General features: G+C 39.1%; 2 protein-coding genes across 10 annotated transcripts in view; both read left to right on the top strand.

Moving 5' to 3' along the window:
• Positions 1 to 1,564: 1,564 nt before the first annotated feature.
• brsk1a (BR serine/threonine kinase 1a) lies at positions 1,565 to 22,109 on the top strand. 8 transcript variants are annotated; one of them, XM_084741031.1, is made up of 19 exons: positions 1,565 to 2,852; positions 4,398 to 4,492; positions 4,721 to 4,806; positions 5,247 to 5,387; positions 6,702 to 6,818; positions 7,336 to 7,369; positions 7,819 to 7,887; positions 8,015 to 8,161; positions 9,219 to 9,250; positions 9,387 to 9,551; positions 10,618 to 10,715; positions 11,944 to 12,094; positions 12,234 to 12,294; positions 13,947 to 14,223; positions 14,507 to 14,555; positions 15,766 to 15,889; positions 16,210 to 16,420; positions 16,935 to 17,024; positions 18,652 to 22,109. In XM_084741031.1, the coding sequence occupies exons 1-19, from the start codon at positions 2,768 to 2,770 to the stop codon at positions 18,849 to 18,851; spliced, it is 2,232 nt and encodes a 743-aa protein (XP_084597157.1). In that variant the 5' UTR covers positions 1,565 to 2,767; the 3' UTR covers positions 18,852 to 22,109. The 8 variants fall into 8 exon arrangements, with proteins under 8 accessions (XP_084597157.1, XP_084597156.1, XP_084597152.1 ...); XM_084741030.1 differs by having other exon boundaries at positions 18,640 to 22,109; XM_084741026.1 differs by having other exon boundaries at positions 13,593 to 14,223.
• Positions 22,110 to 23,641: 1,532 nt separating this feature from the next.
• Positions 23,642 to 24,760, top strand: part of LOC146311929 (carnitine O-palmitoyltransferase 1, liver isoform) — a 23,494-nt gene continuing 22,375 nt past the window's right edge. For both annotated transcript variants that reach the window (XM_084740755.1, XM_084740754.1), the window contains exon 1: positions 23,642 to 23,801. The gene's annotated coding sequence lies outside the window, so the exon portion shown is untranslated. The remainder of the gene's footprint in view (positions 23,802 to 24,760) is intronic.

The raw sequence follows: 24,760 nt of genomic DNA, 5'->3' as shown, positions 1-24,760 counted from the left end.
TTATTTGATAGCTTTTAAATGTTACTTTGAACATTAAAACCTTGCACACAGTACAAAAAATATGGTCACCTTACTGTATAAAATATGGTACATTTTTATGGATGAAACTGCTCAGTATATCACATCCTTTCTGCATAGATATAATATAGTAGGAGCAATAGACATTTCTCAAGGCATGAAATAGTCGGATAAATACAGTTATTAGTTAGTTACCTGTGGTTCCATTCCAACTTGATAACTGCTACCATTAGTAACGTATTTATCCTATTGTATTTTTGACAAGAAACAATCCTGAATTCAAGACTTTGCTAACACAAACTACGTACATACTATGAGTAAACTGTACTTAGAGAATAAAAAATAACACACCTTATTATGCACAATGGTCCCTTTAAGAGTGCTATATTTATCATGTATTATACCATTGTTACATAAACCACATTTATATAGTTTGCTTGTTTGTATGTGTATATGTATTTTATGTGTATGTGTGCGTGGACATCTGTATTTATTTGCACAATTTCCTGTTTGGTTTTAAAGCATTCTGAACTGCTTTTGTAGGATATGGTGTTATACAAATACATTTTGAATTGAACTGGATTAAAAGGCATAAACCCATGTTTTAATGTCACATCTGGTCTATGCGGTATTTGTCTTAATCACTCAGACAATCCCCAATTATTGTTAACGAGTGAGAAAAAAAATCTTTGGAGGGAGGGTCATGCCAGAAGTTTGGGCCAGTTACCCAGTATGTAAGGGTAACTGGCCCAAACTTCTGGCATGACCCTCCCTCCAAAGATTTTTTTTCTCACTCGTTAACAATAATTGGGGATGCAACTGATACAAAAATTATTTAAAAGTTCAATTTTAGTAAAATAAGGTTAGCAGAACAGAATCGGCAAACTCATGTTTGTTTATTTCCCCTACATAGATCATATTCATTCAACTTTGCTCCACTCCATATATGTTGTCTGATATGTGCCAAGATGGAAACTCCCTTTTTTTACAGAACATAATGCAGATTTATTTATTTTTTTTAGTTTCATAGGTAGCATTTTATTTGATATTACCTTATCATATTGATATTAGAATTTTTTCCCCAATATTGTTATCAGCATCAGCCCTAAGAATCCCCACAATTTGTATTTGTTGTAAGTAAAATATCACAGTATTTAAAAAAAAAAAAAAAAAAAAAGAAGAAGAAGAAGAATTATGCTACACCCTAAATCTTACACTTAATATTGTAAACAAAATGCCACCTGTGGGATAGCAACGGTTCTGACAGGCCAGAGCCGGGCCATGCCGGGCCAAAGCACCTAGGCAGCATCCCCTCACAGCATCATCCCATCCGCTGCTGCCTCTGGCCATGTTTACATGTCTTTGACAGTAACAGTGCGGGAGGTGTCCACAGCAGCTCACACAGGGCCCACCGTGTGGCCGCTGCTGGGGTGAATGCAGAGATAAGCGTATTTTGAGGAAGATGATCAGGAGGAGGAGGCGGTGGAGGAGGGCGGGGGAGGAGAGGCGAGAGGAGAGAGGATGGAGAGAGAGTGGGACCCGGATGCTGATGCGAGTGAGACGAAGGAAGGAAGAGGAGAGAGAAAATATCGATTTACGGCAAGAAAACCGAAGGGAGTATAATACAGGGGGCCTTTACACTGCGTGAACTATAATCAGAAGTGAGGAGGGGAATAAGGCAGTCGATAATAGTACGGCTTGATCTGCGGATATCTGTGTTTTTTTTACCTGTGTAACCGCCGGTGAGGGAGGAGGACACGCCAAAGGAGAGAGGAGAAGATGCTGTGATCCGCTACTTGCAGGGATGTAGAGAGGGAGAGACGGGGAGAGACAGGGAGGGGGAGGACTACGCTAAAGATGGTTGTTTTGCGAGGAAATACAGCGAGAATGCGGCGGCCGTCTTATAAATCTGACCGTTTGGCGTTGCCTGGTAACTTCAGGAGGTGTCGGTTTTTTTGACAGCGAACGGCCGTTGGTCAAGGCGTTGGAGCTAAAGCTAGCCTCGCTGCTGTGTGTGTGTGGGAGAGCGGCGGCGAGGCTAAAATAGCATGTTGTTGCACCTGTAAAACAGGCCTGACAGAGAGAATTAAATTGATTTAATTTCCAGTGCTAACATCCACTTGACGTATTTGACGTTTTGTTGGTCGGCTCAACCGGCAAATGTCATAAATTTGTGCTGCAGTCGTGAAAAAACTTGATTATTTTAAGGCTGTTTAACGTTACTCTGCGCTAATTTTCTTATTAACCGTCATATATACATGTAACACAGTGCAAGTTATACGAATAAGCTAATGTACAGAAGTAAAACTCATTAGTTGTCATGTTTATCCTTAGGGTAGTGGTCAGTATTTAACGCATAAAACAGCCTTGTAACTTATTGTCATCTCAGTTTCTCTGCTTTAATCCACCACTAGCTAGCTGTTCTGTTATCAGCGTTATACATGTTTGCCGTGCTTCAGAACATGAATATTTAGCTATGTTTATTAACCAGGTTTAGGTGAAGAATGTTCATTTATCATCCAGATGTTGTAAATCAGCACCGGTTTGCATTTTTTTCTACATGTTCACCCAGTTAACTCCAGAGTAGCAGTGTTATTATCACTGGAATAAAAAAGGTAGTCCTTCTAAGTTGAGCACCATCTTGTATCGCACAGTAACTTCGGTATAAGCTGTATACCTAATATCACAGTAATTGCAATAACCACAGTGCAGTAGTAGTAGTAGTATATTAGCCTCCAGTCAGAGCAGTATGAGTAAGGAATTGTCACTAAGTCAGTCAGCTCAATATGTTGGGCCCTACCGACTGGAAAAAACACTGGGGAAGGGACAGACAGGTGAGTACACCAAACTGCGTGTAAAACTACATAGACTTTCTCACGGCAGCCATATTGATTTGAAATATTAGGGTAAACACGTGTTGCCAACAGATCCTGACCAATATATTGGCCTGGCTGATATTATTGGCCTGATATTGGCTTACCACAGCGATATCCTTTTATATTGGTACTGGCATATGTGTTGTTCGATATGTTTTGATTTGAAAACTCCTCTTTGTTACAGAACATAATTAGATTGTTGTTTTTCTTTTTAGCTATATAGGCAGCATTTTGGACAAAAAAAAAAAAGTCGCAAGCATTTGATAACCACATGAGGAAATGTTGCCAAAAAAAGTGTTTATGTTTATTGTATATTCTGTATATTAGGAATGGTATGGTTTAGAGATGCACCATCCACTTCCTTTCAGTTACAATTCCGATACCTAAATTACTACTATACCAATATCAGGGCTCGTTTTTCTTGACCTTTATTAGTATTAGTAATAGTAGTAAGGTTACATGAGGTTGAAACTGAGCTTGATAACTGACTTGATGTTGATAAACTGTGTTTGGTTTCACTATCTGGAAACCGTGTTTAGTGTTCATGTTGCAAATATTTTTTTGTTAGTGTTTGTAGAAATAATGTGTTTGTACAGAAAAAGCTGGTTTATGTTGGCAATTACCATTTTTGTACTGTTCAAGCATTGACCATGAGTGAGGTGGCTGGTACATTTCTTCATTAACAAAGATTTGGGATGCATTTCCCCTAAGATACATGGCAATATAGAGTTGCTATGAAAGCTGTCTTTTACTTTACGGATGTGACGTTAGTCCAATATTAATACTTGAAATACCTCAATATCAGTCTGGGACACTGATATTGGAACGGATCGGTCCCATCTCAAGTATGGTTAGGATTTTATTGATGCTGAACTCAATACTTATAGTGCTCATCAGTGCTCTTACTGATTGTACTTGCTGTAATTTGGTGCAAATAGTAAAGACATAACATAAAAATAAGTGAAAATGTTTTTTAATTATTACCTCTTTTTTGTAGAAATAACAGGTTAAATTGTTTCAGTTTATTGCATTTACATTAGTAAAGTGAGCTGCTTATAGCCTATAACATTAGAAGTAAAGATAGCAGTATAATTTGTCCAGGAGCTTATTGATATTTTGGTACTGACCCATGCTTGATACCCATGCCTACTGTATATTATATTCTGTACAAAGAATACCAGCAAAAAATATTTTTTTACTTCCTTATATACCAGTATCGATCGGGCTCAAAGTGACCAATGATACTAATTAAGGTCCCATTCCATTTACGGTAGTAGGGCCTTTCCAGTGAGCCAACATGCACAACAGGAGCAACTTGATTCTGTTTGATTTGAATGGAACAGGACCCTAGTTAGCGTGTCTGGTTAACACCTGTGTTTACTCAACTATTTCACATCAAAATGACTGCTGTGAAAAAGGTCACTCGAAATGTGAAATTGAAAACTTGTGACAGCCTGTTTCTTATTTTTGCCCCTTTACATTTCTTTCACTCTCGTCTTTCAGGACTGGTCAAGCTCGGGGTCCATTGTATTACGGGTCAGAAGGTAGCGATCAAAATAGTCAACCGAGAGAAGCTGTCTGAGTCAGTCCTGATGAAGGTACAGTATGACGCTTGTTCAGGTTGTTGCTCACAGTGACGACAACAATGCTAATTTTGTGCCAGGTGTGTTATGCTGTTCACAAACTGCTCTGTATTCTCTATATTTAACTGCCACATTAGTCAATTAATTAACCTTCATTCTGTTGCTTCAAATATGACACTGTGCGGCTTGCGCGCTCTGCTTCATCTCTTTCTGTCTCTTTATATCTGTCTTCTCTCTGACCAGGTTGAGAGGGAGATTGCCATTCTGAAACTGATTGAGCATCCGCATGTGTTGAAGCTGCATGATGTTTACGAGAATAACAAATATCTGTGAGTTCCCTCTGCATTCAAAAGAGCCTCAGCTCAGTCCGCATGCTGTTTGTTGCTGCTGAATACTGATCTTTGGAGTGGGATGGGTATAAATATTACTCTAAGAACTATATTAATCTGCCCGCATTGCTCTAATTCTCACTTTTCCTTCATCTCCTACAATTACTCTGAAAAGTTTTTGATCTATCTTGAGGAAATATACTCCCCAAACTGCTGTTCTAAAACAGCTGTTGGAGTAGACAGGCAGGTTGCCTGAAAGTGAGTACATAAAAAAGAGTGTGTATTGTGGTCCTAGCATCCAAGCCAATTTAATAAATTGATGGTATCTATCAGTTTAAGAGTGTCTAAAGTTAAATTTATTGTTTTTCTTAATTTATTCATTTTGTGCCTCCTCCTGTCTCTTATTTTTAAATCATACTGTTGTCCCTGTATGCCGGCAGGTACCTGGTGTTGGAGCATGTGTCAGGAGGAGAGTTGTTTGACTACCTGGTGAAGAAGGGCAGGCTGACTCCGAAAGAGGCCAGGAAGTTCTTCAGGCAGATCATCTCTGCTTTGGATTTCTGCCACAGTCATTCCATCTGGTTGGTTTTGCATCGGGCAGTGGTTCTAATTATGTGGGGTGATGATTTGAAGATGGCTGAAAAAAGAAACTGTTTGGTTCCATGTTTATAAATTCATAACCCTCTCTTTAAACAATAAAGAATCAATACCGGTTTGATTTGTCATGGCAAAATAAGTTAGAAGTTCCTTGCCTTTAGCTCTATTCACACAGGACTAGTGTTACCTGTGATCTTTCAGTACTTTGAAAAATTGAGGAGTTTTTCCTCTGCGAATCTGACATGTCTACAATTTGTAAAGTAAAAATTTCCATCGCACATTACTTACCATGTTACCTATAAACACCTAGGTCATTTGATAATAGTAGTCCTACTATTAAATCCTAGTAATTTGGGGTTGCCTTTTTGGTGTTTAATTTTTTAAAAGTTTTTTTTTTTTTTTTCCTCCTTTTTTTCCCAGTCGGGAATTATGGAGGCTGCACTGGCAATTATAAATGAAACGTTTGCAGCATTTTAGGTACAAATTACAGTGGCTCATTGCTGTTGTTGTTTGGGAAGTACATGTTATGCAGAGGCTTGACATCATATCCAGGAAAAATTGATCATAAATTTAAGTAAAATACATATTTTGCTTATCCCATGACAACGAGTCACATGACACACAAAAGTGAGGGGTAATTTCTAAAACACATGTAGTCCCATGGTAATAGTAGTCCTATGCCAATAGGGCATAAGTCTCTAACATCAAATTTTTATCTTAAAGCTGCTACATATATATATATGTGTGTGTGTGTAAATATATAATAATATTGTGTTGGTTTTGGAAGCCCCTGTGGACAAAAGTGGTAGTGTTTCCTCCATCATAATCATAAAATCTAACATCAAAAATGAATTTATCTGAATAAATATCTAGTCCTACACACACAAGCACACACACGTATATGTGTGTGTGTGTGTGTGTGTGTGTGTGTGTGTGTGTGTGTGTGTGTGTGTGTGTGTGTGTGTGTGTGTGTGTGTATAAAGCCAGTCTTCTTGTGGATGGTCTTGTTTCCTTATGTAGGTCAGATAGAGATATCAGTATTAAATTGAGACTGTTTTATAACTAGTTTAAAAAAATCCTTGTAGTAGCTTGAAATAGGTCATTCGTCATTCTTAAATTTATTTCAGACTATTTGACGTTCTGTGACAGTGTATCAAGTAATAAATGAGTACAAAAACTTGTGATTCTGTAACATGAAGCGATATTAAAGCCACCGTCTCAAACCCTTTCAGTCACAGTTAAGCTGAAATGCCATAATCTTCACTGGAGGACTAATAGAATTTGTTGTGTTTGTGCAGTCACAGAGACCTGAAGCCCGAGAACCTTCTCCTGGATGAAAAGAACAACATCCGTATCGCTGACTTTGGCATGGCCTCCCTACAGGTGGGAGACAGTCTGTTAGAGACCAGCTGTGGGTGAGTACCACCTCTGTGAGCGTGCTCATAAATAATGTGTACACATAAAAAAGGGTAATATTTGTGCAACATCAATATTTCCTATGTGCCATGGTGTAAATTAAACTATCGAGTCTATTTCTTGTTTATTTTGTTTATCTTGCTCTTATTGATTTATTTCCTCATGTATGTGTTGCTCTTTTACTTAAATTATTGTTTTTTGTAATTGACGCTTCTTTCTATTTTGCAATCCCCTTTGCTGCTGTAACGATGCAGATTTCCCCATTGTGAGACTAATAAAGGATTATCTTATCTTATTTTGTATTTTAGGCAGTTGTAATGTAAATATGGATATTACATAATATTTTCCTCACAGTAGGGAGTAGAAAGTACAGTAGTTGCCAAAGAAACTAAAGACATGGCATCAATAATTATAGATGTACCTAGAATACTGCTTTAGTTTTTAGTTTCTATTACTAGTGCAGAATTGTAGGCATAGTAATGTTACTTCTAACATTTTTTTTCACTTCCATTTTAGATCACCACATTATGCTTGTCCTGAAGTTATACGGGTATGTGTTCTGCTCATCCTCAAATGTTGGTACCTGTAATATGAAAGCGCAAATGATGATGATAAATTATTAATTTAGTGGCAGATACATAGTTACAAAGCTACATGAGCTTAGCACAAAGACAACACTAAGTGTTTCAAAGTCAGAAAAAAGTCTAAGTGGAATAGGGAGTCTGTCACTTGGGTTGTTTTTAAGAAGAAGGTTGTTTTTAAGTGATTCCTAATGGCATTCATACAAGAAGATTATCCAGTTCTATCTATGAAAAAAGATGGTTTCACTGAGATTGACTAAGTGCTGTCTTATAATGGATTTAAGTGTTTCTTTTGACACAGATTTCTTTTGAAAGGCATTATACAGTCTTGAATAAGCCTTAAATTATTTAATCAAATAATGTGTCTCGTTTTTGTAAGCTGACACTGGGGGATTCATTGGGGTTCTGTCTTTGGCAGGGGGAGAAATATGACGGACGGAGAGCAGATGTGTGGAGCTGTGGGGTTATTCTCTTTGCTCTGCTGGTGGTAAGTCTTTTACTCCTGTTTTCACAATTCACTTTGCTCCCTTTGTAAATACTCCCTCACCCCCTTTTGTCAAGTTTACTTTATCACATCTGTTTCCTTTCTCCTTTGTGTCTTTTTCGTGCTGCAGGGTGCCCTGCCTTTTGACCATGACAATTTACGCCAGCTCCTGGAGAAGGTGAAGAGCGGGGTGTTCCACATGCCCCACTTCATCCCGCCGGACTGCCAGTCCCTGCTCAAGGGCATGATTGAGGTCAACCCTGAAAAGAGGCTCACGGTACGAGACTGTGCTCACACCAGGCTCATGGACAGGGGGTTGAATAGCACCCAAACATGCGGGATTAATAAGTCTCATATTCACGCCATACCCAGAGATGTATTAGTCAGATTTACACCTGTGGTTAATTGTCCACATTGAACTAGGATCTCCTTCCTGCCTTTTGAATATATATGGATTGAAAACAGTTTCTTTGGATTACTGATTCACTTTTAGACTTGTCTGCTTGCCTTTGCCTTTGGTCTTGTAGCTGAATCTGCACTTCAACATTTTGATTACCATGGTTGACTTTAGGGGTGTTAATCACAAGTTTCATCATGATATTATATCAGTTCTTTGGGCAACGATACAATATTTGCTGATATAACAAAGTCTGCCACAATACAGTTTCGATTCGATTCAACTCAGGAGCCTGTGATCAACATGAGAAAATATTTTATTACCGCTTAACACAGTCAGTTACAGAAAACAATGCCACGAAAAAAAAACCACAAACACAAATAAATGAAAATAATTGTAAGCGATTAAGTGCCATGAAGTTGCCTTCACAACAAGAATATTTACTCTTTTTTAATGTTTAGGACAGAGTAGTTGCACATGGACAGAAACTCTCAAACTGACGAGGCATTTCAAAATAAAGACATATGTTAAAATATGTTTTAATGTGAATCAATGCTATTTGATCATTGATCATTAAATAGATCAAGAGACACTTGCAAATGCATTGGATGTTTACATCATTAGAGTGTTTTAGGTGCATTCACACCAGGACTTTATGTTTTTTTTTGTTGCATAATGTAAGTATGTACATTTAGCATGTGGTTGATGTGGTCCAATATCATTTCACAGTTTTCTGTTATATTCTCAAAGACCACAAACAAAACAATGGTGCAAATTGTGATTTTAACATACACTATTCAGAATTGATGAGGTGTCTTTTGTGCATGTAAAAAAAAGTATCTGGTGTGAACTGTTTACACAGCGCAGCTCTGTGGCCATCTGGCTCTTAACAGACTGTAGAAACTAATGGCCCCATCTGCCCTGTCACCCCTTACAGCTAGAGGCAATCCAGAAACACGCCTGGTATCTGTGAGTATACGTTTATTTTTACATAATCGACCCTTGAATGAAATACTCATTTACAGTGATGTTCCATCATATACATTATATCTGTGCCGTTCATGCGTGTTTCACTTCATGTGTGTTACGTGTGTGTGGCTCCCAGGGGTGGCCGTAATGAGCCGTGTCCTGAGCAGCCTCCTCCAAGGCGAGTGTGTGTGAGGCGAATCTTGTCCCTGACTGAGCTGGACCCAGATGTGTTGGACAGCATGCACTCACTGGGCTGTTTCCGAGACCGAGTTAAGCTCACACGTGATTTGCAGTGTGAAGAGTAAGTCTTTTTTAACCCCTCAGCATGACTGTTTTTGACTGACGAGGAAAATAGAAACACCTGCAATACAATAGCCACACAATAAACACAGTATTATATATTTTAAATGCACATTTATGAGGCTATGGTATGAAATGCTATTTTATCTACTTTATCTACATGGAGAAGCTTATAAAAAGGACACAGCAACAATACAGTGGACAACAACATGAAACAGAAAACAAGCAATAATAGCAAAAATATTAAAAACATAATTCTCAGTGTCAACAACAATTAAAAATAAGTAGCACAAAGGTTGTATTTATTTCAGGACTGTTGTATTGGATTGTATACAGCAGTTGCTGTTATTCTGGTTACTCATTAATGTACTTAATGAGCTTCAGCATCTGATTTATTGACCCCTGTGTATTGTGGACAGACATTTTGAGTGCTGTCTGAAAGCAGAAAGAGGATATGGCGTCCTCTCCATCACGCCACGTGAAACTCCTGTTTTGAGTCAGGTCGACTGACTCGCTGTAGGGTTAAAGCACGTAAGATGGTGGATAGACTGAAACTGTGTTCAAATATAGGGACTGCATCCTCCGAAGGATTACAGGCTTTCATGTCCTGCCCAAAAAAATATGATCTAGCCTCACAAATATCAAAGTAATGGTGCAGTCAGGTGCTCCTTGTCAGCTTCAAAGTAAGTAAAAGTATCGAGGGCTTCAAATAATACACAGGTTTGTGCTCAAAAAAGCAGCCTTTGGAAGATTCAGCTCTTGAACATACAGTGGTATGGACCATAGTATGAGAAGGCGTCGGCCTGTGGCCACATGTTTAGTGTCATAGCTGTCCAGTCTGTTCCAGTCTACATTTTAGTCTAGAGCAGTTAAATAGAATGGAGAACTTTAGGTGTGTTTGTTCCCATAAGTGGACCGACTGTGTCATTAGCCTTTGACTCTCTTAAGAAAGAGCCTTGTTAAAAGGCAATCCAGTGGTTTTTAACAGAGTTACCTACTCTAATCGCATATTGCTCTTTTTAACATCTCATTCAGCTAGTTTCTTTCTTTCTCTATGTTTGTTTCAGAGAAAACCAGGAGAAGATGATCTATTACCTGCTACTGGACAGGAAAGAGCGCTACCCCAGCTATGAAGATGAGGACTTGCCTCCGCGCAATGACGTAGGTCAGTCATTAGGGGGCAGGAGGGATCCACTCATGGGAGGAAGCTGCTTTTCTCAGCCTCAGATTCTGAGAAGCAAATGAATGACTGTCTGTCTGTGAGTCTGTTGATATACACAGGTACTCATTCAGGATTCCCGTATTTTTTGAAGAATAAGTGGCAAAGGCTAGGGAATATGTGTTGCATGCATGGCATATACATTCTGAGAAAAAATCATGATTTCACTTTTGTCTTATCACCTTGATGTCAGACAGAGAAATGGAAGAAGAGGGACAAAAGGGTGCAGAGCCTGATACTGAAACAAAGTAAACAAAAACATGAATTGCATATAAGAATAGTTTGATAAAAATCTGTTGTTTGGTTCATTTTGGTCCAGAACAAGGGAGAAAATCAGTGCATCATCAGAATCCATGTGGGGAAATAAAATTCCAGTAACTGACATAGATTTATGCAGTACTTAAATCTTCTGTCCTCTATGTGTGTACTATATATATGTTCTTTGGTGTCACAAAGAGCTCATGAAGAAACGTTTCTGTAACATGTAGAGAACTTTTTTTCTGAATTTTCTACACAAGTGACAGCCAATATTTCAAAGGTAGTCTGCCTTTGAATGAGATATTATCTCTGCCATAAAACCTTATTCACTTTTGGGTTCAATAAGAATAAGAATCAGTTACTGTGATCTCCATGATTAGCAATAAAACATAAAGCAATGTGGAAGACAGACAGAAATTTGTGCCAAAGTGCCCTCTTGCTGAGTTTGGATTTATTTTTGCAAATAATGTTAATTGATAGAATTTTTATGGGACTAGGACTAACATTTTACAGACAGTGTCATTATTGTCTTTTACGATGTTCAAACCAGACTTCGCGGGACATCTGTAAGATTGGCAGAGGGCAGCCATTCTGTTAGTGCAAATTAAGCTATGTTTATTATTGTCACAGATGGTGCGGTGCGTGAAATATCACTTTCAACATAATCATGCATTTCAGAAGAAGAGAAAATAAATGCATAATGACAAAGTGACAAGAGAGAGCAGAATGGTGAAGATGCAGCAACATCGCTTACTAACAGGAAGCAATAGCTCTGCCAAGGGAAAGAAACAAACCGTCTTTTTGAGAGTGTTATTGTTTCCTTATGTATCATGTAATGTTATTAAAAATGCAGCTTTAACATCAGAATTAATGTTTTCATATCCCATGATAAATTTATGGTGGTGTTACCCAGCAGACCCTCCTCGAAAGCGTGTTGACTCTCCGATGCTGACACGTCACGGCCGCTGCCGCCCCGAGAGGAAAAGCCTGGAGGTGCTGAGTGTTACTGAACAGGGGTCTCCTACCCCACCTCGCAGGGCCCTGGACACAGCTGCACACAGCCAGAGGTACAGTATATTATTCTTATACATATACAGCATACACATTCTATACAGTGCATACCAAGAATGAATTCAGTCTCACACAGTCTCTTGTTGATTATACTCTTGTTTTTGCTGATCTTTTGACCTCTGGTCTGTTTGTCAGGTCTCGCTCAGTCAGTGGAGCATCAACTGGTCTCTCCTCCAGTCCTCTCAGCAGTCCCAGGGTAAGGGCCTGTTGGCCAACTTTTAACATACTGTACACACATGACTGTTGCTGCATTGATTACCTACACTCTCTTTGAACATAATATAAGCATGCACTACGAAATATTGAATTTCCAACATTAATTTGTATTATTTAACTCCCCCTGTAACCCAGTGGCTCTACAGTTAAAGGTGGGAGGAAGGAACCTCTAAATATCCAGTAGGGATGAGCGAGTACACTATTTTCTCTATCTGTATCTGTTCAGCCAACTAAATGATCTGGATCTGCATCTGTACTCAGAATAGGCAAGGCTTAAGCTGGATGTGAGTGGTGCTTAAACTTGAATGAGCTGCACTAACTGGAAGTTGTTAATTTAAGCCCTTTTTGTTTTTTTTGTTTTTTAATAAAACTTGCTGTATTTATCATTTATTAGAAAACAACACAGCAGACTCAGAAATTAGCTTCAGATCACTGTTTTCTAATCACAAGAGAAAGTGAACTGTTGCAGAACAGTTCAGTGAATGATATTTACAAATTATACTCATACTCAACAAGAACAATTGTTGTTAACCAAGCTTTGGTAATATATATAGTATTTATATATAGTATTAGTAGTTCTTATCTCTCTGAGTTTCCACATCAAAATATTGTGGTTCACAGCTGTGGTTAACACATCTTTATTCTTGCTGATATTGCCGTGCATGAAATTCTAACCACACTTCACAACCCCATAAAATATCCGTTTATCACACACGATCACAACACAAGTTCCTTAGATTAAATCTCTCACCCAACAGGAAGTTTGTGTAGCATTTTTCCTCTGTCTTCATGCCACTTCTCTTTCTCACCATGCATAACCAGATGTATGCACACTTATTAAGAAAATGAACATAGAACCTTTAAAGTAGATTATATAGATTTATTTTAGTAGACTTATTTAGGTTTATGGGATAGTTTTCTTTCTGTTTGCTCATGCGCAAAAGTGTATTAAAACAGAGAATAGATGGTAAATTAATTAAGCTTAAATGCCACAAACTACTGCAAAGTAACACCTTCACTGCCACTGTCCTTGTCACTGCATTCTTAACCCTGTCGCTGTCACAACTGTCACTAAACCCTCACTCACATGAGATAAAATGGAGCAAAAGAGAAGCTTTTATAGTCAGCTCTGCCAGGTTTGCATTTGACACTTTCACTACTCACAAGATGCACTCTCTCTGGTCATGAAGCATGATATTCATTTCCATCCTTTCTCCATGTTCCATCCCCTCTCTTTCTTGTTATCCATCTCTCCCACCCCACAAACCCACTCCCCAGTCCTATCAGAGCCCCGTCTTCACTTTCAGCCAGTCAGACGTCACCTCTGCCACCGCTACCCCCCTCACAAAGGAGCCCAAACAGGGAAGCACCACCACTCCTCGCTCAGCACGGGCTCATGACAAGCCCAAAGCTCCCCCCAACCCAAAGACCCAGACCCTGCCCACCAAGGGACCTGCCGACCGACCCCATCTGCAGCCCATCAAATCCCTGCCTCTGCACAACCCATCCTCCCGCTCACCCTCCCCTTCTCCGCTCCTGTCACCCATCCCCCGTTTCTTCTTCCCCTCGTCCTCTGTCCTAAAGTCAGTGACTAAGAGCTTCTACCCAAACTCTGCCCACTCTGTGCCGCAGGTCACTCCCCAAGGCTCTCCGTTGCCCACACCCCTGGGCACCCCTGTCCACCACCCTCACCACCCCTCCTCTACCCCGCCCTCCTCTTCCTCGTCCTCGTCCTCTTCGCGGGCGGAGGGAGGGGGAGGGGTGGGCTCGCTGTCGTTGACCCCGCCCTCCAGTCCAGGAGGGGGAAGCGGCATGGCGGCCAGCAGCTCCGCCCACTGGAGGACTCGCCTCAATTCTTTCAAGAACAACCTGCTGGGCTCGCCCCGCTTCCATCGCCGTAAACTGCAAGGTGAGTTTTGTTTTGATATAATGTAGGTGTGTCAGGAGATGTGTTTTTACAGATGCACCAGTATCTGCGCTGGACCAGCCAAACTAAAGTAGGCCATTATTTTTCAAAAGATTTCCCCTGTTTTAACCATGGGAAAACTTTCATTTTCTATTTCAGCGTACAGAATTCCAGACCTTGACAACAGTAATGAATTACATCTATATTATTTTTTGTGTGTTCCAGCGAGAGATCTAATATTGTTCACACATTTTATTAAATTTTAAGAGCGATTCATCTTTTTCAGTTCCCACATCAGAAGACATGTCCAGTCTAACACCAGAATCCAGCCCTGAGTAAGTCACACTCCTTCAGAGAAATTATTGCTGAGGTGTCAATTGTTTTTACAATATAAATCAGTGTTTATGCTCTCAGATTAGGGATTAGGGTTGGGTGATTGTTACTATCACCAGGTCCTGGGAATTACATTCCTGCACAAAAAGAAATTACTGCATGGAGATCTGAAAAGACACATTACAAATACTATTGTTATGCTAACAGTAGAGTATTTTAATCATTTGAATTTTGGAACATATAAGTAAATATAAGAAACTGTCAGCCCAGCATTAGGCCAAGGCATGATGGAAAAAGTGGCTAGGCCTTCATTTTGACCGTTCATTTTGATCCTCTCACACTAAACAATGTTTCTGCCTTATAATTTTATAGCTTCTAATAAAGTTTGAGAGAGGGGAGAAGATGAGAGGAATCATAAAGAATCAAGAGGACTGACAGGTCTAAAAAACAAAAAATTATGAGTGTAGATTCTGTCTGTTATTCATGATAATCAAATGGACCAACAGATGCTGAAAATCTGTGAGATTACGCCAGAGCTGGCTCTGCTGCCTTTGGCTCTGTCCAGAGAAAGCAGCACGCTCTGCCTAGGTTGCGTCAATAAACACTTCAGGTTGTGGTTATGCCAGTGAGACACAGCTGAGATGTGAGCCTGCAGAAGCCGGTGCAGACAGCTGCATAGATTAAAATGAGAGTGTCACAGTCTGTGTGTCTGTGCTTTGTGCGACAAACTAACATGTTTATTCACTGTGAAAAAAAAAAAAAAAAAAAAGTTGAGAAATCTCATAATTTCAAGGCAACTTCACTAAACTTTCAAATCAAACTCTTACGTTTTGAAAAAAAAAATGCTGGCCTAACGTAATAAGATAATTTACTTTCTTCTTTAGATAGTCTCAAATCTTTGACCTTTAGAAACCCAAAAAACTCAGTGGAGAACAGAGATGCAGGGTTTCAGATTCATGGAAACAGGATGGAGAGTTTGTAATTGTAATAAATACACAGTAGGGTTCAGACTCTAGAGATTATTTTCATAATATCTTAGTTCTGTAAATCAGTTAAAATCACCCTACTATTAACACAGGATAAACAAATTGTCAATGATCTCCTTAGTTGTTGATGTAAGATCCTATGACCAATCGTCTCCAGCTTATCTCAGATATTTAATATGGCTCAGTGTAAGTGCTCACACTGTATATTTTTTCGTCTGCGCACCAGGCTGGCTAAGAAGTCATGGTTTGGGAACTTCATCGGCTTGGAGAAAGAGGAGCAGATCTTTGTGGTGATCAGAGACAAACCTCTGAGTTCCGTCAAAGCTGACATTGTCCATGCTTTCCTGTCTGTGAGTATCTGACGTGGTCTGTCTTTCACACCTCTTGTTTGTAGAAAGCATGACTCTCACTGTCAAAGCTGTCAAGACTTCACATACACTCTCATATTGTACGCACTTCATTTCAGTCATTATTTCAGTTTTCTCTTTATTTCAGTCTTGCTCACTCGTGGCACGTTGATGGATCACTTTGCTTTCACCAATGGCTCACTCTTTCTCTCTTCTCCTCACCCTCACCCTTTGTCTCCCTATACTCACGTTGGCCCCCGTACCTCTCCTGCCTCGTAAGTCTGTCGGTCTCTCTGCTTCTTCTCTGTCTCCCCACCACACAGATCCCGTCGCTCAGTCACAGCGTCCTCTCCCAGACCAGCTTCCGGGCCGAGTACAAATCCTCCGGCGGCCCCTCCGTCTTCCAGAAGCCCGTCAAGTTCCAGGTGGACATTGCCTTCTCCGAGGGCGAGAGGGAGCGGGACAGGGAGAGGACCGAGAGGGAGGGCAGGAGGGAGACAGGAATCTACAGCGTGACGTTCACCCTCATATCAGGCAAGTGGACATTATCTTTAGATAGGTTGTTACATCTGATAGCTAATGCTAGTAAAACACTACTTAACTAGTTAGCTAATCTACATCAACCATTAGCTACCTAGTTAGCTAGCATTTTTACAAAGATTAGCTAACGTAGGCTATGACTTGATATTTAGGTTGCTTTTACAGGTCTCGTGGCAACATATTTTAACCATCTAAAAATTTGGCACGGGAGAAAGGGGTGGTACTTGAGAAAGATCAAATGATATCTGATGGAGAGTTATATGAGAGGATCAATACTGATAAGGGTACTATGCCACAGTTGGACAGACCAAAGCCAACTGTTTCATCTGTTTCCAGTGTTTATGCTATCCTAATAACCAGTTGCTGGTTGTAGTCTTTGTAGAGTTGTATCATTCTTCTATTTAATTCTCTGTCAAAAAATGAAGAAGCATATTTCCTGAAATACGCTGAATGTCATCATTTTTGGAGAGATAACTAGCTCAAGTTACACGTGCGTGCCTTGGTGCAGGTCCGAGTCGCAGGTTCAGACGAGTGGTGGAAACGATTCAAGCTCAGCTTCTCAGCTCCCATGATCAACCCATGGTGCAAGCCCTATCTGGTGAGACTGCTTAAACACACTTGTGTACTTTGACTTTATTCATGTAGGTTCAGTGGGACATGGAACACTGAGACAGTTTTCTTTTGTGTGTGTTATTATTTTGCATATTTGCAAATGAACACCTCTTTTTCTCTTTTGCGATATCTTTAATTATATGTTCTAAACCACATGACTCATACTTCTTTCATTTCCTGGAAACTTCTCTCAGTATTTACAGAAGAGGATGATTCTATTTTCAGTGATATCTACCTGCAACCCAATACATGTTGAGCTTACTGACTATATGCTCATTTCATTTTTGTTCAAGCAGTTTCAAGCAGTGGTTTGTGTGGAATCAGCAGTAATGCATAATTTACTGCAGGTTAAGGACATGGTTGTTTTCTGTTCAAACAATACTGTTTGTTGTTTTGTTAAGAATGCATTTGAAAGATCATAAGCTCCCATCAAATCCCATTCAAGGCTAACTTAGGTATTTTTTGACTTGGGTTGGACGATCGGACAACTATATCGTCTATCAACGATGGGTTGAGTCCATCGCTGATTGCTTTTAATTTTTATTTATTTTTAGGATGATATTTGTAATGCATGTATGTAATGTAATAGTCTGCAGAGTGACAGCCTCTGCTCTGCACCACGCTGTCATCCAACGACACAGTTCACACCCACTCAGCCGACCATGAGCGCTCTGAGCTGGGTGAGGAGTCAGAGGAAAACAGCCTGCAGAGTCAGACTCTTTACACTTTTTTCACGCAGTGAATTAAGGATTTATTTTGACCAAACCAGAGTTGTTGATTGAGTGGACAGACTAACAAAGACAGTTTTGGTGAGTTATACATGTTTTTCTGTCGAGTTTAAATGAAGTGTATTTTCTGAGACGTTGATGAGCCAATTAAGGTCGTTTTAGTTCAGTAAAAGAGAGAAACTTGAATTCAGAAGGTGTACAGTTGTATTTCTCTGTTGAAAATAGAAAATACGTTTGAGACATCTGTTTTATTGCTCTCACCAAAATTATCCGACTCCCTTCACAGAAATGTTCATTTTTTTCATTGTCATCTTCTTTCCACTGCTCCAACAATCATCAGCTCTGGTTTGGTCAAAATAAAGTCTTTATTTACTGCATTAGATGTGAAAATATCGGGAGAGGAGTGAGAGGGAGCTCGGACACCAGAGATGCATCAAACAACCAGATTTGGTTGTTGTTGAAGCAATGGAGTGAGTTTTATTTTGCTTGTGTCAACTTTACATGAGCTGTGTTTTATGATGTTTCCGTAAGGAGAGTTTGGAAGTTTTCTGCGAGAGCGATGAAACAGCTGTTTCCCGTTAAACAAAACATATCATACTCTTTTAAAGAAGGTCTATCTGTGTAGGGATACTTTCCATAATGTTGCCAGACACTTAGAATAACAATATTAGCGTGTCAGTGGCAAAAACAAGCAGTTTTAGTGGATGTAATTTGAAAGTAAGCAGTTGCCCTTAAGAATGTATTCCTCAATACGGAACCAATTGACACAAAAACATGAGAAAATAGGATCCAGGTTGAACATGCTTAAGTTCTCCTTTAATCTCTGTCCCTTGCATGTTTACATTAGAATGACTTTCCTGTTCTTCTCTCCTGATCCCTTCCCAGATGAGAAGAACGGCCGTCCCCACGGGACCCCCACCCGCCAAAACTCGAGGCGCTCCGAGGGTGGGGGCGACAGGTGCGAGTGGGGCGATCGAGCAGATGGCGGAGGCATCGGAGGCAGCGGGGGAGTTCTGCAGCGCAGAGGCTCGGCAAAAGAGAGAACCCGACTGCTGTCCTCCAATGGAACCCAATCCCAACCATAGGATAGAAAACGAGACCACGCAGCAGGATGCCTGAACTCCACCGGAAAGAAGACAGTATAACTCCATCTCCAAGTATCCCTGCAAGCCATGAGCTACTCCTATTCTTCCTTGACTAAGTTATTGAAAGTGCTTGACCATAGCAAGGATTGAGCCTTTTTCCCCGTCATGCTTTTTTTCCCAACTCGGCTTTCTTTTGATTGTTTGGATCACCAGGATTCCTACCCTTAAATGAGAAAGAAGTGTTAAGGAATCACCCTTTAATGAAAAATAATAACAATATGTGAATGAGCAGTTTGGTATCCATCATAGATACAGCTTCACAGATCAAACTAGGAATTTTGAAGTGCTAATGTGCATGCCAGTTAGCAAATCAGCCTGCTAAAGGATGCTGACATGATCAGATAGGCTAGTCTACCATATCATTGTAATACAGTATCTGACACCAAAAAGAAACAACAAGTCTTGTGATGGTTCTCAAGATTAAAATTAACCAGTGCGCTCATATCATTATCAAGCAACATGCAATTACCAGTCCATACTGAAAGAAATATAGATGTATCTCAGCAGATGAACCCTAAGAGTTAGCAACCTGCTACCACTCCAGCGAGTGGTGACGAGCTGAACAAAACGGTCCTGATTTTCTCAGGAGAAACTACATCCTGGAACTCCAGCAGTGTCTTCTCCTGAGCTAAAGAAAACCAACAAAGTAAGCTAAGTAAGTGAATGTGAAAAAATATTTTTTTATTTAGTTTTTATTTATGTTTACATATTTTTTGAGGATGTCAGTAGCACAGTGATAGCAGTAAAGGCAGGAAACACTCGACAGTGTTGGAGAGGGGAAGCTGACCCGTTGCTTTTTTTAGCAGGTGTTCGTTTAAAGTTTGATTCTTTTGTATTTTCTTTTTACTCAGAGACAATACGAAACAATGCATCTAAGATTTTTGCATTGGACTTTTGTTGCTCTGAAGGAAAGTATTTTTGATTTGAACAGAAATATGAACATTACTATATAAAAAAAAAAAAAAACACTATGCGTGAATAGTTCCATGAACCTCATCACAGCTGTTTGTGCCCAGATTGAATGAGAAGAGCATTCCTGGCCTGTGGATCAAACAGAAGCCACCTTTCTCATCGAGCTTGTCTCCTATCGCCATAGTATTCACCTACTGACTCAAAATAAAACAAAACAAAAAAAAAAAAAACACAAAGGAAATCCATGGACATTTTCATAATGCCGGACTTATAAAAGGCTTGCGATGTCAATTCCTTGTTCAAACGGACTTCAAAATGGGAAGCAAACCAAGAGTCTCCGAACCCCCCATGCTCCTCACTTCAGTGTTCACCAACAAGCCAAGTAGTCCATCACTGCACCCACGCTCCGTCACTGAGAGTCGCACCATTCTGCAAGCAGACGTAGCAGCTCGGACAGTCATGTATTACTCCAGCACCCTGTCAGACTCGTCGATGTTCATCACCAGTCTTCCATACAGCACAATATGCAACAAAAGTGCAGAATGTTTTCAGAGAGATACATGCCACAGTTCTCTTTATTTTAATTAAGTTTTTGTTTTTATATTTATCCACTTAACTATCCATCTATTTATTTATTTATTTATTTGTCTTTATTTGTGTACATATTTTATTTATTTAGTCACATGCTTGTTTGTGTCATGTATAATTAGATTTTATGCCAACAAAAATACACTAAGAGCTAATTCAAGAAACCAGTTCTATTTCAGTTCTCATCGCCACTCTTTTTGAGCGCTTCTTTCCACACTGTTAAAACAAAGTAGAGAAAATTATCATAATTTCATGGCAACTGCCTTCATTAGATTTTTGAGTTTTGAATCAAACTCAAACTCTTAAAGGGATAGTTCACCTCAAAATCAAAAATACATGTTTTTCCTCTTGCCTGTAGTGCTATTTATCCATTGAGATAGTTGTGTTGTGAGTTGCCGAGTTCTGGAGATAATGGAACTAAACACCAGTGTCTCTTTACAGACATCATGACCACAGATAATCTATAGACCTTATTGTGAGCAGTTTCATGAAGGAACTATTCTCTTTGTAGTGGAAAGAAAGTAGTTACGGTAGATTCTGCTATAGGAAAAAAGTAGTTTGACATGAAACTGCTCACAACAAGGTGTATAGATTATCTTCAGTAACACCAAAACCATCTAGACTGATTAATAGCATTACAGGCCAGAGGAAAAATAGGTATTTTTGACTTTGAGAGAAACTGTCCATATAAGTTTGGATGACCTATATTATCATATTGATATAATTTACTTTTCTTCTTTAGGTAAATTTGAATCTTTGAGGTTTGCAATTGACAAGTTTAATTGTTAACCATTACTCACTTTCACTTCAATGATTTTGCTTAACATTTTTTTTAAATACAAACTTTTGAGTTTCTAAAACTCAAAGATTCAAGTTTATCTAATGAAGAACAGTAAATTATCTCAACACAACATTATTAGTTGGTAAAAATGTTTAAAAACGTAAGAGTCTGAGTTGGGGTCAAAAAGGAAGTTGCCTTAAAATTGTTTTGTCATCTTTTTTGTTTTTACAGTGCATGCAAAAGAACAACTTCAATAGCAGTACTGACAAGTTGCTCTTGTCTTACTTCTCCAGTGATCTTTATATCTTACGTTTCTTTTTATCACGCTTATCTCTGGTAACTGTAATGTGTGTGTGTGTGAGGCGGGTGGATGTTGGCTGAGTGAAAGACGCATTTTGAGCTGATGACGTACGGAGATTTTGACTGACCCAGGAATATTAAACGAACTAACATAACTAAACCCTAACAGGCACATAATTTCTCTCACGCACATTGAATGCTTGCTAATTCGCTTCATCTCTTGCTTTTTATGCCTTGTCCCTTTGACCTGTCTGTTTGCCTCCTCACCTGTTGTGTAGCCATTCATCACAAGAGAGAAACTGTAAAAAGTTGTTTGCCTCGCTGTCTGTACACACGTTATGATTGCTCACCACCACCAGTTTCATCTTTCTCATCACCACGTCACTTTCACTTTCATTGACCCAACTCTGGCTAAGATTGTAAACTATTCTCCATTCATAAGGGTCAGTAGAATAAGGTGTTTAAAAAAAGAAATGTCTGTATCATAATTTAAATATAAAAAGTGCACTATTATAACTATTGCCTGTGATAAAAAGAACAATTATGATTGAAGTGATGGTCAAAATAAAGAGAGTTCCACCTTATTGTTATGGTTACAATAATAAACCCTAAATTCATGTGTGTGTGTGTCTATTTAGTTTCTGGGTTAAAATGGCGTCTGTTCATTTTATGTGGCTGTTTTGTTCTTTTTTAGCTTACTCTAATGCTGAACAAAATTACAGCTTTTGATAGTTTCATTATCTGGATGCAAACATCATTTGTATTATTTGATATTTAGTATCAAACAATATAATAATAGTAATAATAAAAACACGAATGGTCATTATTCTCAACCAAAAAAAGAACTCTATGAGTGCAATTAGTGTTGATCCCCACCAGGTAACAGATGGTACTGCAATGCCACCACACAGATCCAGCCCTATACACTCATTATGAAATTTGCATAGGATCCTGTGAGGTACACAAGGGCCCTGCCTCTTCCTTGTGTCAAAGCAGGTCTCAATGTTTACAACTTTGATGAGAGGGTGAAGTAAAACTAAAGAGAGCGTTTTGAGAGTTAACGTGGCGAACAGTAATTAGGGAAACTTATTTCCTTGTTTCCTCCTGTCCAAGTTTGATATAATTCATTCACAGTAACATTAAGTTGATGCTCCTCCCTCTGTCTTTCTGATGTTAGCTGTGCTGCAGTTTGTCTGTCTGTGTCCTGCTTACTTTGACCTGTCCCAGATTATTAAATTCAGGTAAATTCAGATTTCTTCAATTTAGGGCTGTGCATCTTCACTGATCTCATGATTTGATTCGATTACGATTATCCTTTCAATGATTCGATTCGATATGATTTCACGATGCATTGCATCCTCAATTTTCTATATTGCTGCACATGGCTACTTTTTCATCAATGAATACAAGCAGTCAGATTAATATGAACTCCCTTTTTTATTGCTTAGAAAGTGTTTCAGAAATCAATATCATAAAAGTCTTCACATTAAATTGTAAAATAAATAAATAAATAAATTGTATAGATCTAGCCTCCTTGTATTTGTGTGAAATTGTTCTATCCTCAAACACAAAAATAATACTTCTGCAGTTTAGCTGCAGCTTCTTTCAACTGTCTTGTGCTCGAGTAACTGCTAATAAAGCTCCACCAATTAATCGGTTATTAATATTATTAAATTAATCACCAACTATTTTGATATTGGATTAATGGTTTTGAGTCATTTTTTAAATCATAAAGTGTCCAAATTTTCTGATTTTAGCTTCTCAAATGATTTATTGAGTGATCTTATGATAGTAAACTGAAAATCTTTGTGTTTTGGACATAAGACATTTGAGGACATCAGCTTGGGCTTTGGAAAACAATGCTTAAAACTTTTCACCATTTTTTTTTTTTTTGCACACACGCAAGTATTATGTGCCACAGTGTCTTTTTTACACCTTTGTCTCAGTTCTCCCTTCTTCCTTTTTCACCCGGTTAAATTTATTTATTGTTACACCCCTCATCCCCTAGCCCAACTTGGGGTTCGTAATATAGATAATAACTGACTTTTCATTTTTGAGTGAACTGTCCCTTTAAACGTGAGCTCAGGCATCAGAAAAGTCACTGCTACTGCGTGATTGCGACATTTCCGACAGTCGTTGAAGGCAGCATCAGCTCCATCCCGGTGAGCATCTGTAGTACAGTTGTTCGGTCGAGAGGAGGGCCGACACATACACAGACACCGGGCAGGCACTCAGTCGACGTCAGAAGTTAACAGTCGCTTTCTTCTGCTTTGGACTATCTACATTTCACCCCACGTAAACAACAACAGGTATGCTAACAGGCTTCTGTTGATGTGGCAGTGCGTTACATTGAAGACACAAGCAGTTGCATGTCTCCGTGAGTGTAATGAAGCCGTTTATCAGCAGCCGTTTCTGTTTGTGTAGCTAACGTTCACTACATAATGGGCTGGGCGCTCGGCTAGCCAGCACTAGCAGCAGCTAACGTTCATTTTCATACCTTCTGTAGTTACAGTGCTAGCTAACGTAATATCAATCAATTGGCTTTCCATAATTGTAGCATAATAGCTAACATTAGTCTGGTGCTTTCAGATATGTTAATGGTTATACGAGGTTGATAATTAGCGTTAAATTCGTGAAGATGAATACTGTTGTTACCAACTTAGACCTGAATCACATTTCACTTTGTGTTCACGACCAAACAGGACGTTTTTTTTTTGTTTTGTTTTTTTTGCCATTTTAAAAAAAAACTAATTAGCAAGTATTAGCTAGTCTAGCTATAATAACCTTTTTTTCAGTTCCTGTTTGCTCTCTAGTAGGTGATCTGGTTGAAAGTGCTGAAATGTCACGTCAACCGTTAACTTTTGCTTTGTTTGTTGACATACGCTTTGGAAGAATTTAGTTACGAATGTTTTTCTGTACACTTTAGCTACACATTAACGTCTTCCAGTCATAAGTCTTCTGCTTGTGTAACATTGAAACATTCACACCTCTGCCCATCCACGCCTCATAAAGCAGTCACAGTAAGAGGACACAGTTGTCTAACAGGGACTTTAAAGTTCATTGTAGTTAAGATGTCTGAATGTAAAGTGCTTTGCTGCATAGTACACGCAAATTATTAGAGACTTCAGTCTAAGTTCACTGAATAATTTGCGTGTACTGGAGATGTCAGGCTCACATGACACAAGCAGTACTGTAAAAGGAGCTCCTTATGTTGCAGTGTGTTTTTTCAGTGATAGTGGACCACTATAGCTAGATAAAATGGGAAGTT

This window comes from Lutjanus erythropterus, chromosome 17, assembly GCF_056507025.1.
Source record: "Lutjanus erythropterus isolate fLutEry1 chromosome 17, fLutEry1.hap2, whole genome shotgun sequence".
NCBI classification, from domain to species: domain Eukaryota; kingdom Metazoa; phylum Chordata; class Actinopteri; order Lutjaniformes; family Lutjanidae; genus Lutjanus; species Lutjanus erythropterus.
Note: the sequence above shows the minus strand (reverse complement) of the source record. Positions and strands in the feature narration are given on the sequence as shown.